General features: G+C 50.1%; 2 protein-coding genes across 2 annotated transcripts in view; one reads left to right on the top strand and one right to left on the bottom strand.

Moving 5' to 3' along the window:
- Window positions 1–167, top strand: part of LOC308338486 (uncharacterized protein) — a 188495-nt gene extending 188328 nt beyond the window's left edge. Inside the window, exon 6 of the mRNA XM_080796601.1 lies at window positions 3–167. Within this exon, the coding sequence (XP_080652727.1) occupies window positions 3–20 (18 nt within the window). The 3' untranslated portion in view covers window positions 21–167. The remainder of the gene's footprint in view (window positions 1–2) is intronic.
- Window positions 1–17510, bottom strand: part of MCPH1 (microcephalin 1) — a 248444-nt gene that overhangs the window by 19225 nt on the left and 211709 nt on the right. The gene's annotated exons all lie outside the window — the stretch shown is intronic.

Here is a 17510-nt window from a genome sequence, read left to right as displayed (position 1 = left end):
AGCCAGGTCTGCTCACGTAGGACTCAGCCCGGACCACTGGTTAACAGCTCACACGGGAGCTAACCGAGCGGAGCAGAGAGGAGGCTACCAATCACAGCAGTAAAAGTGTGCCTTCGTAGCCATTGTCAGCAGCCAGAAGCGCCTGGGAGAGCACAGTGACCATGGCTCACCCTGGACAGACAGGGACACTGAGGCCTGGAAGACAACATCCTTATCTGACATCCAAGATCCTGGCAAAGCTTTCCTGCACTTCCCAAGAAGAAAAATCCTCTTACCACTGGCCGTCACCGCTCCGCTTGGGATGGATCTGAAGAACCCACACCACCTTCTGTCCCCTCACTAACACGTTGATTCATTCATCTGAGTCTCAGGCTAAGTTCTAACGCTATGAAAATGAAAATCTAAGGACACAGTGTTTGCTTCCTCAGAACTTTCCAAAAAGTCCAGTATTAATAACTGTAACACGTATGTTAAGTCATGGGGTGAGAGCCTGGGAAGAATGCAGAGGTAGCTTTTGGCTTGGAAAGTGAGTAGAAAGATGTTTGCTCTGAGGAAAGCACACGGAGGGGCACTTCAGGTCATTGGGGTCCGAAAGATCATAGTTCAGGATGACTGCAGGTAACAGGAAAGGGACGAGGGGCCAGGCAGTCGATCGCAATAACAAAAACTAACCATTCAAAGCATTTATGTGCCACGGTGATGAGGCTAAATAAGCGGGGGCCAGCCGAGTCCGGATTATACAGTCTGCTGCCTCGTTAATGGGGAGCCATGGAACCCACGTGTGGGGAAGATCACGCGGCCCACAATACGGAGGGACGGAGGCAGCAACAGGCAGGCCCAAAGGAAAGACGTGCAGTGATTTCAACAAGAACTGAGGGAGGACGGGGCATGGGGAGTGGGAAGGGAAGTGACCTGACCAGGCTGAATGGGCTGAATGTATCAGAGGTAAAATGAACGGGTCGTCATTGGTACTGGAGAGAACAAACAAGGTCTGTGGTCCTGGAAAATTCAATAAAAACCCATAAAACTATTGTGTTTAATTTTTATGGGATTTAGGCAAATGTAAGAACTGTTAGAACAACAAGGTCTTCAAATGAGGACACAGGGACTCCCGAAACTGCATGAACCCCGTCAGTTTTCAATGAAAGGCTGTCCGTGCTGCTTGCGGCAGCGTCTGGTCCCTGCTCTCCCTCCGTAACTGGCCACAGCTTCGAGTCCTACCTGGTCAGGTAGCCTGGCCCCTCATCTCCCTGCGTCTGCCCTTCTCGTGTCCCGATCGCTACACCTCAGCTCACTCTCCCTCCCGTCTTAACTTCTGGAAAGTTAAAAAGAGACATAAGTGATCCTTTGAACACCCTGCATGGTCCCAAGTGCCTGCACCCCCCTTTCCTGATGGGCTTGTCCTGTACCCATCTCAGGCTCTCACGCCTGGTACCAGAGTCTCACACCCAGCAATGCCCTCTCTCCTCCAAAGCTTACAGCCCATGGCCGGTCGTTTCTATCATGTCCGTGATTCCTCCATCCTTCTCCCTGTTCAGACAGCCTGGTCCCAGTGAACCACCAGCTCACTCCCCCCACCGCCCACCCAAGAGCAGGAGGGGACACTTTGCCAGTTCCCCGAGGCACAGCTGCACCTGTTACTGGAGACAAACAGTCCTTTTATGGGCAAAGCCGTGTGTCCGCTAGAAACCCTCCCCATCGATCCTCCCTTCCTCCCCACATTTTGTCTCTAGCTCAGACCTTCTTCCAGAATCCCAGGCCAAGGTGTGCTCTCACCTGGATCTCTAACAGACCTCACAGACCCAAACCAGCCTCTCTTCCTCCCTCAGTCTCCGCCTGCAGCCCTATTTCCGGCTATTCCATTCTTCCAAGCACCTAGGCCCAAGGCACAGAGGTCAGCTTCTCCTTCAAAACACATGCAGATGAGGACCATTCCCCACTGTTCTGAGCTCCAGCCCAAGTGAAGCCAACACCGCTCATCTGGGTTAATGCCTCTGAGCTGGTGTCGTCCCTTCAAACTCGTCTCAACAGAGTGAGAATTTTAAAAACCTAAGTCAGATCATGTCCCTTCTCTGCTCAAAACACTGGTGCCTCATTTCATTCATTCAACAGAAGAGCTGAAACCCTTTAATTAGGCACCATGACAATTGCTTCTCATTTACCTCTTAGCACCTTCCTCCTAGTTCACTTCCCCTTTCCTTCTCTGCTGTTCCTGAACACACCAGAGTACTGGTGCCTCAGGGCCTTTGCACCAACTTTCCCCTCTGCCTGGGACGTTCTTCCTTCAAATGTCCACTGGGCTACTTCCCTCACTTCTCTCGAGTCTTTACTTAGCTGTCAGCATTTCTAGGTGGTGTCCTCCACCAACCCCACCAAATCCCAATGCCTTTATTCTTTTTCTCTTGCCACACATTTAATTGGCTTCTAAAGTAACATACAATTTATTCTACACTTGTCACGCTAGAACCCAAGGGCGACATATCCCTGACACCTAGAACAATGCCTGGCACCTAGCTGGTGCTCAGTTGTACTTGCTGATCAGGCAACTGGTTGAGCGACTATGGGGATGTGTGTCTGGGAGTCTGATTTCAGGACAGCTTCTACTCTAGCTATCACCCTCCCCGGGGGGATATCAGAGCAGCAGTGACAACACTGCTGCTGGATTTCCAGAAAAGGGCAGAGAGCAGGGTGGGCGGGCCCCCTGGGCGAAAGTTCCATGGGGTAGCAGGGCCGTCGGCTATGGCAATGCACAGACAGATGACCACGCACATCAAATCTGGGGGGGACAAAAGTGCAGAGGAGGTGGACAGGTGGAGACGGGAGGTGGTCAGCCGCGGCAGGAGCGAGCACCCGTGTCCGCAGCGGACCAAGGAGGAGAGGGCAGATGGCAGGTCGCCTGGGGGAGCAGGCGGAGGGGGCCGGGGCGCAGGTGAGCGTCTCGGGACACGACGCTGGGACGCCAGGCACTGCAGAGCACGCACCGGAGAAGACAGGTGTGGCGCTGGAAGAGCAGGGCATGGGTAGGGTGTCGATCACCGGGGTCACAGAGGGGGTCGAGAGGGGGTGGTGCTCTCTATGGGAGACCCCGAAGGCAAGAAGGTAAGAGCTGCTGAGCGCAGCAGGCGGAGGACGAGAAAGCCGGGGCGCCAGAGGAACGCCCGCCAGGATGGCAGGAATGCTGACGCCCCGGAGCACTGGGCCAGCTGCCGGGAGGGCGGGGGCTGCAAGCCAGGCAGGAGTCAGACCCACACTCGTCGGTCAGTCGCTGGCACTCAGAGCTGCCACAGCGGGTGTCCCGCACTCCAGACTGGTGTCCTCCTGGGACTCACGGCAGAGCCCAGTCCCTGCACCAAGAGTAACTCCCCTCTACGGTCTCACAGGGCTCCCCCACTCTGTAATGCATCTGCTTGTCATACTACTGATGCCTTCCAAACCCTCATCCGTAAGCAGGCACCTCCCAGGGAAGGTCAGGGCGCACATGGCTCAGGTGGAGAAGCACAGCTGCAGTGACCTCCGAACGCCGCTCACATTTAGAGCGAACCCCAGCCTCAGAAGGGACTGTGTACATCCAAATTCTGATTTTGTAAATAAGCAGACCCATGTGGAGAGTGAGGAGGTGCCAGGGCCACACAGTGAGTAAAACACGTGGACCGCCACAGTGGGGTCCCGGAGCTCACGTTCCCACGTATCGACCAGGGGTGGTCGTGGGGTGGGTGGCAGGGAGGGCAGCAACCACGAGGAAGCACGCACGATCCCGCCAGGCAAGCCCCCTCCCTGCCTCGGCCGGTGCCACTCTGAGCTTCGGTCTGGGCTCATACCAACACGGCCCAGGGCTGTGTGGACGGGACAGGAGTGCACGGGGCCACACAGTTAAGGCAGGTCATCCTGCCCTCTCTGTGCCCGAATTCTCAGCAGCTCTGGGCACTGCCGACGACATCCTGCGCTCTGAAACATCAGGCCCTCCTGGCCTGGGATGTGTCACCCCTGGCTTTCTCTCTCTTTTCCCCCGCTCATCTTCTCTCCAGCGCCCAGATGCTGACAACCCCTCCCAGCCCCGTCCTCTCCCTCCCCAGAGAGCTCTGCAGATAGAGCAACACGCCCACTTCGTACAGAGCTTTCCTCTGGCCTCCGGGACTGACAACAAACCGCCTGCCAGCCTTTCCTTCTGGAAGATTCACAGGCCCTGTACACTCGACACATCTAGACCTTAACTCATGCTCTTCGTTCCCAAACCAGGTCCTACTAAATCACCGCTAACAATTACGAAGGGCCCACTGCGTGCTGGCACTTACGAGCACCTCCCATGAGTGACCTCATTCAACCCTTGAAATAAGCGTCTGTGAGACACTCACCGTGTACAGCTAAGAGCAAAGAACATCACAGAGTCAACCTCCACGAGGTCCAGCCTCGCCAACCTGCAGCTCGCAGACCGGGTCGGGACCCACCCAGGGTCCTCTCCTGGGCTCTCCCACAGGAAGTGCATGAGGTACACTAACCTCAAGTTTACGGCTTACACGTACGCCATGTAACCGTGGCCGCCATCAGGGCACTGAACATGCCCAGCTCTCCAGGGGGTGTCTCCTGCCAGGGAGGACGGCCACTCTGAGCGCGGTCATCCTTGGTGACACAGCTCTGCTCTACGACCGAACTACAGACACGGGGTCCTGTGGTACATTCCATTTTATATCTGTTTTTGTTTTTGTGGGTGAGATGGTCACTTGGAAGCTGAACCCGCAGGACCGGCCATGAGGCGACAGCTCTGTTACCAACTCGAGTCCATGCCACACGTCTGCAGCCTCTGCTGGACAAGCCCACGGGTGTCTACTTAGAACACTTAGGGCAGTATAAGTCATCTTCCCCCTAACCTGGCACCTGGTTCCTGGTTCCCCTACTGTCCCAGTCACCCAGTCTTGAGACCTCAGGAACACCTTTGATTCTCCCTCTGCCTGGCCCTGCTAAAGCCCCATTAGCCAAGTGGTCAGCCCTGCACAGTTCCCGAGCTAGAGCCCAAGTGATACAGTGGAGCCTGGGCCAGACTGGGCTCCGGGAGGAACCTGGGTTTAAATCCCAGCTCTACTGCTTTGTCTCTGAGTGGCCTTGGAGTATGTCCTCAAGGACCCTAAGTCTCAGCTTCTGCAAGTGTAATAACCACGATATCTACCTAGCAGATCTACCTAGCAGGAAGGGGAGCCTGGGCAGCTCCATCGTTCAAGCGTCCAGCACTTGATTTCGGCTCAGCTCATGGTATCAGAGTCATAAGATCGAGTCCCAGTGTGGAGCCTGCTTGAAGATTCTCTGTCTCCTTCTCCCTCTGCCCCTCCCTCCTCACACACTCTCTCTCTCTTTTAAAAAAAAAAAAAAAAAAAAAAGTTGGAAGGAAATAGACATATGCGAAGTACAATGCATGGCCCCTAGGGGTAAACAAACACCTGCTTTTGTGTTACTACCTTCATCAGACAACTACCCCCTTCCCCGGGGCCAGTCTCTCTGTTTAACCTCCCCAGAGGAGGACTCCAGGGTTTAGCTTGCACGAGTTAACAGCTACTGATTATGATTACTGATTACTGATTATGATTGGGGTTACGAACGCAGTGACCGTTGGAACTGACAGTTAAGATATTAAATAGTAACTGCTAACGTTTACTGAACATTGCATGCGAGCACGTACGTCCCATGAAATGGCGGGTTTTAACCATTACAAAATCCTGTGAGGCGGAGACCGTTATTATCCGTGTTTCACAGGTAATAAACTGGGGTGCTGAGTACTTTGGCCAATGGAGGGCCGAGCATCCAGACCACATCTGTCCGACACAGGGCCTGTGTCCTTCACCGTGAAACACACTGCCTTAAGGTTCACAGCCTGCAGAACTCAGGAATGACTAACAACCTCTAAGTACAAAGAGTTGTACATCCATCAGTCCCGGTGACGGTAACTACCTGAGCTTCAGGTCTTCTAGAACCATCCTCGTCTTTCAGATAGGTCTAATTTGATTAAGTTTCTCTAGTTCAAATTTAAGCTGGATTTCTTGGCTAACGTGAGATCTGGATTTATAAAGACGCAACGTGGAGTCCTGGCTCCTTCATCCTATAGCTCCGTGGTTCCGTGCTACAAAAGTCTGTTAGATGTGGTTCCTTGGGTGCAAAATACAGACGATGCCCCCCCTTAGAGTTACTGTGGATCAATCACATCCTCCAGCTCGCTACCTTGCCCTCCAGCGCACGCCCGACACTGCTGAGTAAGAGCGGCTGTGGCTGACGAGCCTCTGTCCTTAGAGAATCTTATACAATGCCCAGTGGGATAAGACAATTAAGGAGATGCATCTAGATGGTAGATAGCTGCCAGGTCTGCAACTTCCCAGGTTTGAATTTGGGGGACAGTACAGAGTGGCCTCTGTCCCCACCGTGCTCCTACAGATGGGATGAGACCCAGTGGCAACACAGCCCCATGCAGCCGCACTCGCTTAGGAGAAGAGGCGCAGGCGACTTTTAATAGCCTAACAACGGGGAGACCCGTGCCTGTCAAAGCAAAAAGACTCTAAAGGCCAGTAAACACGGTACAAAAGATTCCAAGAATCCTCATGGTTCTCGGCAGAAAAAGCCTCGTGAAAAAACGAGTGTTGTCAGACTTGCGGATGAGGTTTCTATATTCAGCACTGGTTTTAACTTTTTTTAATTATTTTTAATTTTTTCCTAGCTTTGTTGACATTTTCCTAGCTTTACTGACATATAAACAGCATTGGCTCTCATACAACAGTTTGAAACTCTTTTGGAAGTAAGAGTGAAGAGAAATTCCAAAGACGTAATCCAAAAAAAAAGAGAGAGAGAGAGAGAGAGAGAGAAAAGAAAAAAATTAGGTAAGGGTGGAGGAGGGGTGGGAGAGACAAGCCTCTGACTGGCTTCCTGGCCAAGCCCGGGTGACATTCTTCAATAATGAAACTCCCAGGAAAAAATCAAATCCATGCAGTTGTGGAAGACGGGGAATGGAAAGGCCTGTCCAGTGCGAAGGGGCTCACTCCTAAGACGTTTTTGTCAACGCCTCATTTTAGGCAAGAAGTGACAGAAAGCACATAAGGAGAATCCCTGTGGCTTCCCTTTCCCAAAAGTGCCGCAGGAATGAGCCCTGCCTTCTGTTGGCCATAATGCATGACAGTGTAAGCCGAGGCAGAAGGCTTTTTTCTCTAACTTTCACTGAGCGCTCTCAAGACGTCAGCCCTGGAACTCTGCGTGCGCCAAACTCGGGATTTTTTTTTAAAGGCGTCACTTGAGTTTTAAAGGCTACGTAAGTGATGGGAACATAATCGTCTTGGGAATCCACAAATAACTTTTTAAAAAGTCATAAATCTGCATCTCATGCCTCATAGTTTTCAACAGCTGCAAGAAATAGGTCAGAGCTCGAGCCTGGTAGGGTCCCCCTCCCGAGCGGCGGGAACCCGGGCGGCTCTGGGCTTCGTCCACGTGCTTCTGCGGGAAATACCTAGGCCCTCCGGCCACACTTGGACCTGAACTGCTTTTAATTCTTGTTTTTCAAAAATCATGATCAAACACCCATGCAAATAGCTTCTTGGTTGTATAGAACAACTTCTTTGACCCTTTAAGAACTGTCTGGTACGTGGCAAAAAAAAAAAAAAAAAAAATTGTAAACTTATAAAAATACTAGAGCAATTCCACAGTGTAATATAAAGTTGGGGAGTTCTAATCAAATATTGGAAAGGGCCGCCAACCAGCCACAGGGCGGCCTGGCAGGTGCTTGTTCTAGCTGCCCTGAGAATGGCCTGGGAGGCTTCAAAAATAGTGCCACAACCACCCCCACCCCCAGGCCAGTTAAGTCCCAGCGCCTAAGTGGGGGGAGGTGAGCCTGAGCAGCAGGTGCTTTTAAAGCTCCCCAGGTGACCCTAGGGGTTCTCAACCTGGACGGGACCTGCAGCCACCCAGGAAGGAGAAAAAGGACTGCTGGGGACCCCCAAGCCCGGACATTCTGACGCAGTTAAAGGGAGTGTGGCCCGGGGAGCAGGAGTTTAAAATCTCCCCAGGTGACCCTATAGAGCCAGAAGCACCGCATTATACTCCCAGAGCTCTGAACAGAAAGCAGTTTCCCCAAGAACCGACAAGACAAGGGGGTACCCTCTGCCTTGCATTGATCTGTCTACCAAAGAGAACAACATACGTTCGCGGTCTCCAAAGTCTTAAGAGCGGAAGTAAATCATGAAAGCAACTCCGTTTTGGGGACTGCAATTTCAATTCCAAAACAAATCTGCCACCCACTAAAAGATGAGCCCTCTGTTCCCTAGCAGGACTTCTCCAATTCTCGCTGGATTCTCTGAAGACAGCCACCTGCCTTTCCTCCCCCTTCTCTGCAGCCCCTCCCTCCCCCACCCTGCACGCAGCCCCAGCGTGCATGGCCAGGGCTGGGGGGTCAGGCATCAGGGTGGGCTCCGAGCCGCACTCCACCTCAGCAGGGAGGCCTGCCCGTCCTTCCTGGCTCCTTCTCTGGTCCCACTGGAGACGCCGGCCTGGGCTATAGTGTGGCCTGCTGGGGGTGAGCGCTGGCCATGGCCCCAGCCAGGACTCACCTCCTGGGGCTGACCAGTATGCCACCTGGGTGGCCGTCCTCCCCCAGAGCTCTGCACGTGGCCTGCCGGTCTCCCGCTCTGCCGCCAAGTGCCTCCTGGTCAGGACCCAGCTTTACTATATGGAATCATAGTTTCCCAGGGCTGCAATCTCTTTGTTTGTTTTCTTTTGGGCTCCACATTTTCTCATGGGCATCTTCCTCCCTCCGAGGTATCTGCCTTGCACACTACTGTTCAGTGTGACGGGGGGAGAGAAAGAGGCATTTCCTCTGTGCCCTCCTGTGAGCCCACGATCCCCAGCTGTAGGAAGCTGGGGGAGGCCCTCCAAACAGGGCACGGATCTTGTTTTAGAACAAATGGCCAGGACACCTCGCCATGAATCAGGCCATATTGTGGATAGAGAGTTATAAAATGACCTATTGCCCGTTTTACTTTGAGGCCCCTTTATAACCCACTGTTGTGAATTTCCAAGTTAGAGTGCCTTTTATTTGATTATTCAAAACCTTTCTTTCCTTCTCTTAATTGAGGGTTCCCAGAGAGTTTGGATATTTTAATCTCTATACAAGTAAATGAAACAGCTTTATCATTTGAAGTTTTCAAGGATTTGTTTTTCCTTATAATCAGACATACTCTTCAAAGTACAAGGGGAAAAAGCACTCTCCAGAGTCCTGTAACACTTCTGGACTTAGCTGCCTATAGAAGCCACTGAACTAACCAAATGTTTAAAATCTCATCTAGAAGTTTTTTCTAGTAAAGTGAAATTTACCAGTCTGCATTTATTGTTTTTCTAAAAAGCAAATTAACATTTTATTTTACAAAAACAATTTAATTTCCAGTGCTTGAAAATGAAATTTTATATTCTCTATATCCTTCGCATGAAAGTGCAGGCCAGAGCAGCCCCCCTCCTCCTGGGTCTTCCAAGAGACTCATCCTAGAAGCGCATATCTCCCCCCGGGATCCAGCACACATGGTCTGGCCACTCAGGCATAAGGATTATTTTAGAAGAAACAGTGGTTTGTGGCGTTACGTCTCAGTTTAAGGACATGTCCTTGTTCATATCTATGATTTATTTGCTGCTGAGTCTTTGGTCAGAAATGCAACCCTGGCCATAACATTTTCCTGACGATCTGCCTTATACTGTGGTTTCTGGGAACGCATCACAGGGAAAGGCCAGGGACTCCCTGCTCTTAAGTTTCAAAACACTTCTCCCTGGGTCAATCTAGTTCTTTTTCAATGAATATGAAGTCCCAAGGGAGTAGGGGTACAGTGAGGGAGGACGAAAAGGACAACTGACAAACTCTTGGGAAGGAAAGATCCTATCTGGATATCAACATTTGGAAGAAGGGATAAAAAATCCACCCCTACCCACCCCCCCCCCCCGGCCGCGCATGAGTGGGTGACCCTTGTAGACTTTAGGAGCCTGGCAAGAACAGGAGGTGGTGGGGTACCAGGAGGCCTGGGCTCCTTCTGGTTCCACACTCACAGCTGACTATGAGGTCATGATCCCGAGGACCTCCCGAGGGGAGATATAAGGAGGAAATAGGAGGGTGCCTGGGTGGCTCAGTCAGTTACGCATCTGCCTTCAGCTCAGGTCATGATCCCAGGATCCTGAGATTGAGTTCCACATTGGGCTCCCTGCTCTGCAAGGAGCCTGCTTCTCCCCTCTGCCTCTCTGTCTCATATGAATGAATGAATGAGTGAATGAAAAAAGGAGTAACAGAAGGAGCAGAAAGACTGCTGTTGGTTTACTACTTCTCTATGCCCAAGTTCTTGGCCTATAAAACAAAGGGCCGGTACTAGATTATTTCCTAATCTTCTTTTCGTGTGGACACTTTGGAGTTGATGGCTCCTTCTGATCAACTTCTTGGCTCTTACTTCTTCGAACTTAGCAACTCAATTTCCCACCGCACCAGCTAATTTCAAAAGCTTTACTGTATTTGGCTTTATAATTCTAAGAAACTGGGTCCATATTATAAAAATAAGCTAAAAATTCAGACATTCACTGGAACATCCCATTGTATTCTAACCTACTCCATCAGTTAGTCCTGGAGGTTTATTAGGAGACTGCGGGGGGGGGGGGTTATTGTTCTTTTTGATGCTTTTTTTTAAAATGAGGGTACTGGAATCCAACCCAGAAACCATTTGAACGGTTCGGTTTCTACTTTTCTACTGGCTGTGGGTGCGTTCACCATCCCTGTGGAAGCGCTGTCCCTGGGAAGGCAGAGACAGGAGTGGTTCGAACCTGAAAGCTACTCCACCCGGCGCCGTGGCAGCAGGAGGTGAGGACAGCTGAGAGGACGAGGCCAAGGACCAGCCTCTCCCTGCTCCTCAACCAGACAAGCTTTCCAACGAAGCCTGTCTCCTACCTGCTGGAATTTTGGTGTGAGAACCAAAAGAGACAAATGCCCTAGGGCCTCACGAAAGTGAAAGTTCACATAAAAGTAAGAGAAACAGTGTTCAAACTTAAAAAAAAAACAAAAACAAAAACAACTTAGTTGAATACTGGCTTGTAATTTTATAAATGTTTGATATTGTAGCCAAATAATTTTTAAAAAGTGATATGCAAATCAAGCATTATAAAAAAGTACACCTATTTTCATGGAGATCAAATACCTCAACAGACCTCCTTTTTTCTGTAGCACAAAATCACCACATTGAGAATACAGCCATACCTCCAATATATTGCTGGTTTGGCTCCAGACCACCACAATAAGGCAAATACCGCAACAAAGTGAGTCAAAAGAATTTTCTGCTTGCCTAGTACCTATGAAAGTCATGTTTATACATACTGTAGTCCACTGAGTGGGCAATAACATTATGTCTAAAAAACTAATGTACACACTTGAACTTAAAAATACTTCATTACTAAAAACTGCTATCATCTGAGCTTTCAGCAAGTTGTAATCGTTTTGCTGGTGGAGTCCTGCCTCATTGTTGATGGCTGCTGGTTGATCAGGATGGCGGTAGCTCAAGGTGGGGTAGCTGTGACAATTTCTTAAAATAATACAAGGAAGTTTGGCACATCAATCAACTCTTCCTTTCACGAATGATTTCTCTGAGCATGTGCTGCAGTTTGATATCATTCTTTTTTAAATTTTTATCTTAATTTCAGCGTAGTTAACACACAGTGTTGTATTGGTTTCAGGGGTAGAATACAGGGACTCAACAATTCCATATATCCATATCCATATTTTATATATTCCATATCAGTGCTCATCATGATGAGTGTACCTTAAGACTTTACTTATTTATTTGCCAGAGTGAGTGATAAAGAGTGAAAGAGAGCAAGCACAAGCGTGGGAGAAGGGCAGAGAGAGAGTGAGAGGCAGGCTCTCTGCTGAGCAGGGAGCCCGATGTGGAGCTCGATCCCAGAACCCTGAGATCATGACCCAAGCCAAAGGCAGATGCTTAACCAACAGAGCTACCCAGGCGCCCCATGATAAGTGTACTCTTAATCCCCTTTACCTATATCAGAATATTACTACAACGGAATATTACTCGGCCATAAAAAATAATGAAATCTTGCCATTTGCAACAACATGGACGGAGCTGGAGAGTATGATGCTAAGTCAGAGAAAGACAAAGACCATCTGATTTCACTCATATGTGGAATTTAAAAAAGAAAACAACTGAAGACTTTGCTACCAACTCACCCACAGAAGTTCTTTGAACTCTGGAGTCGGTTCTCTCAAACCCTGCTGCTGCTTTAGCAGCTACGTTTATGGAATATTCTAAATCCTTTGTTGTCATTTCAACAGTCTTCCCAGCATCTTCACCAGGAATGGATTCCATCTCGAGAACCCACTTTCTGTGCTCCTGCACAAGCAGCAGCTCCTCGTCTGTTCGAGTGTGGCCCCGAGAGCACAGCGGTGCAGTCCCGTCTGCAGGCTCCTCTTCTGACGCCCATTCTCTGGCCCCTTCCGCCCCATCTGTGGTTCCCCCCTCCACCAAGTCTCGGACCCTCAAAGTCATCCATGCGGGTTGGACTCCCTTCTTCCGAACTCGTCTTTGTGTTGATGTTCTGATCTCTTCCCACGAATCACAGATGTTCTCAGTGGCATCTAGAATGGTGAATCGTTTCTGGAAGGTTTTTACTTTGCCCAGATCCATGAGAGGAATCACCATCTACGGCAGCTGTAACCTTAGGAAATGCATTCCTTCAGGAAGAAGACCTGAACGTTGAAATGACTCCTTGATCATGGGCTGCAGGATGGACACTGCATTAGCGGCATGAAAACCACGTTACTCTCATGGTCCGTCTCCATCAGAGCTCTCGGGTGACCGGGTGCATTGTCAGCGAGCAGCAGTATTTTGAAAGAAATCTTGTTCTCTGAGCATGTGGCCCCAACGGTGGGTTTACTGTATTCAGTAAACCGAGTTGTAGACAGACGTACCGTCATCCAGGCCGTATTGTTCCATTTGTAGGGCCCAGGCAGAGTAGATCGAGCGCGATGCTGAAGGGCCCTAGGATTTTCAGAATGGGACGTGGGCACTGGCTTCCACTTAGAGTCACCGGCCGCATCAGCCCCTCACGGGGGAGCCAGCCTGTCCTCTGCAGCTTTGAAGCCGGGCGTTGACGTCCCTCTGGCTGTGAAAGTCCTAGATGGCATCGTCTCCCAACAGAAAGCTGTTTGGTCTACACTGGCAGTCTGCTGTCGAGTGCAGCCGCCTTCCTGCGTTCTCTGAGCTGGGTCTTCTGGGTGACTTGCTGCGGCGTCTCCGTGGGCACCTGCGGTGTCGCCTTGTCCTTCCTGTCCCGGAGTCGGCTGCTTCCCTTAACCCCACTCACGCCTCTGCTGCTTCAGGTGCTTCTTCCGCGGCTTCCTCACCTCTCTCCGCCTTCGTAGAACTGAGCGGAATTAGCGTCCCGCTCCGGACCAGGCTTTGGCTTAAGGGAGTGCGGTGGCTGGCTTGATCTTCTGCCCAGATCACTCGGACTTTCTCCGTATCCGTGATAAGGCTATTTCTCCTTCTTACCATCCATGTTTCACTGGCGAAGCCCTTCTAATTTCCTTCAAGAACTTCTCGTCCATGCTCACAGCTGGGCTGACTGTTTGGCACAAGAGCTTAGCGGTCAGCCCGTCTCTGCTTTTGACGTGCCTTCCTCACTGAGCTTAATCGTTTCTAGCTCCCGGTTTAAAGTAGGAGATGTGTGACTCTTCCATTTAGAGGTCATTGCACGGTTATTAACTGGCCTAATTTCAATATTGTTGTGTCTCAGGGAATAGGGAGGCCAGAGGAGAGGGCGAGAGAAGGGGGAGCCGCTGGCTGGTGAGCAGTCAGAACACACACATTCTTCACTGTCTTATCCGGTCGTGAGTTCGCGGCTCCCAGAACAACGACAGCAGTGGTATCAGAGACCACTGGTCACAGATCACCGTAACAAATACAATCATAATAAAAAAGTGTCAGATATGATGAGAATGACCAAAACGTGACACAGACACGTGAAGTGAGCAAACACTGCTGGAGAAATGGTGCTGATCGGCTTGCTCGAGGGAGGGTTGCCACAAGCCTTCAGTTTGTAAAAGCACAGCATCTGCGAACTGCACTCAAGCAGAAAAGGGTGAGGAGTGATGGCTTCAGACTCAGCAACCGACTGAATCTCAGGTTAGATCTCTTATAACTGAACACGACCTATTTGTCATTGATTCATCTGAATCCCAGGTCAGCCCTACAAATACACAGTGCCTAGATCATTTACTGAGGGTGGGGACAATGCTTCCATGCCCAAACCTACATTCCATACCTCCCTGCTGATGCCTTTGGTACCCACGATATCTGGAGACGCAGTATTGCTGGTGGAGGGAACACGCTGGCCTAAATTCACATAAATGCATAAACTTATGGTCTCATTTTTCCAGCAGTGTGAGTGTGCTTATTTCTTTATGCTTAGCTTTAAAAATCAGCTTTAGTGACGTGTAATTTACACACTATACAAGTACCCATTTAAAAGGTACAAAGAGGATGGTGACGAACACATACACTCATTTAGTCACACCTCAGCCAAGATGAGAAGATTTCCATCACCCCGAAAAGTTCATTCTTGTCCTTTTGCATTCGGTTGTGGTCCCAGGCTCTCGACAACTACCAGTCTGCTCTGTCACCTTCCCTAGACAGACGTAGCTTGCCCTGGAAGTTTACACGAAGGGAACAAGCAGCACCAATCCTTTGGCTCGGACTTCTTTTGCTCCGTGTGATGGGTCCGATACTGGCCATGTTGCTGAGTGTGTAAGTCGTCTGGTTTTTCCTGTGCTCACTGTTGCATTACTGAACGAATATCCCACCTGTCCGTCCACCCCCTGCGGGCGGGCATGTGGGTTCTCCCACCCGTCGCGTCTGATGAGTAAGGCTGCTGTGAGCAGCCGCAGGGGGGTTTTTGGCCCACAGTTGGTGCCCCTTTCCTTGGCTAAGCACCTGCAAGTGGAACGCTTGGGTCATTTGGTGAGGACACACAAACTTTAAAAAGAAATAACCAAACAATTCTCTAAGCGCCAGGGCCATTTCAGACGCCCGTCAGAGAAGGAGGAATTCTGCTAGCTCTGCGTCCTTGCCGTAAGTCGGCATTCTCATTTTGGCATGAATTTGGGCAGGCGGGTGTGCAGTGGATTTAACTGGCATTTCCCTGACCACTGCTGATGTTCAGTATCTTTTCTTGTGCTTTCGTGCTGCTCACCCAGCTTGTTCGGTGAAGTTCTGTTCTTACGCCTTGCCCATTTGTAAGGAACTTCGATTGGGTTGTAAGAATTCTTCATATTTTTTGAAAACAGGCTTCCTTCCAAATGTATGGAGCACGAAACCTGTCCAGGGCTTGCCTTTTCACTATCTTAATGGTGTCTCTCGAAAAACATACCCGTTTGTTATTATCGGGTCCAACTTCCCGATTTCCGTCTAAGCCCAGCACTAGTGTGTGGGGTTGTGTCCTGCACCAAGGGCTTGGAGATTCGTTCCTAGAAGTTTGATCAGCCAGGATTTTTTGACAAAGCGCAAGGTGTGGAAAGCTCACTAGAGAAGAGGCACAAGATGGGGAAGAGGAGGATAAAATGAGAAAGAAAAAAAATGAAAACTGAAAAACTTAGAGACAAAACAGACCTGGCCCCTTGGATAACTACCGAGAAGCAACCGCCTTCCCACAGAGCTGGAACCTGACCAAAAAGGCTGTGGACTAACGGAGAATCGGGCAGTCGGCCTTTATCACTTTCTGGGAGTCTCAGAAATTTAGGGTGGATTCATTCCTGGAGAAATGAAGAATACAGGCTACAGACCGACGGTCGGGGAGAGCGATGGGGAGAGCAGAGACGGGGCTGATGCCTCGGGTGCAGAACACACTCACCCACGCGAGGTACACACACACTCGCACACACTGTGTACTAACACACTCACCCACACGAGGTACTCCCACACTCGCACACAGTGTACTAACATACCCACCCACACGAGGTACGCACACACTGTGTACTAACACACTCACTCACACGAGGTACGCACACACACGCACACAGTGTACTAACACACTCACCCACACAAGGTACTCACACACAGGCACACACTGTGTACTAACACACTCACCCACACGAGGTACTCCCACACTCACACACACTGTGTACTAACACACCCACACGAGGTACTCACACACTTACCCACACGAGGTAATAACACACTTGCACACACTATGTACTAACACACACATATTAGGTACTAATACACACAGTCACACAGTGTACTAGCGCCCACACACAGGACGTACTCACACACTTGCACACACTATGTATAAACACACACTACGTACTAGTGTACTAACCTGATGTACTAACATACACACTATGTACTAACACACACTCGCACACACTATGCACTCACACATTTGCACATATGAGGTACTAGCACACACACTACACTAGCGCTCATACACAATGTACTGCCACACTCGCACACACGATGTACTGATACACTCACTATACACACTCACATACTACACTCACACACAAATTTTATGTATGTGTATGTGTGTGTGTGTGTATAATTCATTTATTTTTTTCTACTTCAAGACCATACTTCACTTGCCAGACCATTTTTAGTTTATCACATCTCTTAAAATAATCAAAGTGGAATGAAATCCGAAAATAAAAAACAAATATCCTTCAGCAAGTGGCAAGAGGTCAGACCCAGGAGCAGTTTAAAAGAGTAACTAAACCAAGTATGCAGAGTTGGGCCAAGAGGTGACTAAGAGGGAAGGAGATAAGATCTGTCTACACGTACCTGGAGGCCGTAAACAACTCGGAAAGCGACAAACCAAGCCAGCCCACAACAAAGGCTGACCAGGAATTTGCTGCGTATCAAGGAAAGGAAGTGGACGAGGGCAAGGAAGCCTTCCCACTCGGGGTTCTCTGTGAGCCGGAGAGCACCGGCCGGCCACCTCCTGCTTCCCCGCTCCCAGCCCTCTCCCCACGCATGGCGCCAGGCCTGCCTCATGCCCCCCACTGCACAGGGCTCACCCAGCTCTGCCCGCCCCACCCCCATGAGTGAATGCTGGACCCCCTCCGGGCAGGACTCTGAGATCTAACTGCATCTGCTTGGAATCCCACACAAAACCTGCAGAGCATATCCCTCGCTGGCTCCAAACCCTGCTGGGTAAAGTAGAACCACTCCAGGTTGGCCTCCAGACCCCTACCATCTGGCCCCTAACACCCTTCTATCCTTCCCAAGTCTCGTCAAATCTTTTGCTGGAGGAAACAGGCCTTCCTAACCGCTCTCCATACAGGACTTAGTACCTTGTGCCCCCCTTCCAATCAGATTCAAGTTAAACTCAAGATATTACCTACCATCTTCAATGTACGATGCAGGGGATTAAAAAGAATGAGGACAGAAATGTGGACCTTGCCTTCAAGAAGCGCATAATCTAGCAGAAGACACATATATAAACAATTGAACCATGTTACGTTA

Source organism: Martes martes (genome assembly GCF_963455335.1).
Source record: "Martes martes genome assembly, chromosome: 2".
Taxonomy (NCBI): Eukaryota; Metazoa; Chordata; class Mammalia; order Carnivora; family Mustelidae; genus Martes; species Martes martes.
The sequence above is the reverse complement of the archived record's forward strand: the minus strand, read 5'-3'. Positions and strand labels throughout refer to the sequence as shown.